General features: G+C 62.7%; 1 protein-coding gene across 1 annotated transcript in view; it reads left to right on the top strand.

Annotated features, from left to right (window-relative positions):
* Positions 1 to 432, top strand: part of LOC104390907 (cytochrome P450 26A1) — a 4,549-nt gene that overhangs the window by 1,528 nt on the left and 2,589 nt on the right. Inside the window, exons 2-3 of the mRNA XM_010000117.1 lie at positions 7 to 186; positions 368 to 430. Coding sequence (XP_009998419.1) covers positions 7 to 186; positions 368 to 430 — 243 coding nt within the window. The remainder of the gene's footprint in view (positions 1 to 6; positions 187 to 367; positions 431 to 432) is intronic.

The following is a 432-nucleotide window of genomic DNA, read 5'->3' as shown; positions in this document are numbered from 1 at the left end:
GGCTTCTCCGCGCTGGTTGCCAGCGCCCTGTGCACCGTCCTGCTGCCCCTGCTGGTTTTCCTGGCTGCCGTGAAGCTCTGGGACCTGTACTGCGTGAGCGGCCGCGACCCCAGCTGCCCGCTCCCACTGCCCCCGGGCACCATGGGGCTCCCCTTCTTCGGGGAGACGCTGCAGATGGTGCTGCAGGTAAGGCGAGGCGATGCCGCGGGGAGCTGAGAACACCCCCGGCTCCTCCTCTGGCTGCAGGGGAGGGGGATAAGCAGCGGTTTCGCCGGACCCCCGTGCTCCGATGGAAAGAGCTCTCCCTGCCCCTTCCTCTCCTCCTTTAAAATATGTTTTTTATTATTTTTTCCCCTCCCCGGTCCAGAGGCGGAAATTCCTGCAGATGAAGCGCAGGAAATACGGCTTTCTTTTCAAGACTCCACCCCTCTG

This window comes from Chaetura pelagica, unplaced genomic scaffold, assembly GCF_000747805.2.
Source record: "Chaetura pelagica isolate M959 unplaced genomic scaffold, ChaPel_1.0 scaffold436, whole genome shotgun sequence".
NCBI classification, from domain to species: Eukaryota; Metazoa; Chordata; class Aves; order Apodiformes; family Apodidae; genus Chaetura; species Chaetura pelagica.
This window is presented reverse-complemented; position numbering and strand designations above follow the sequence as displayed.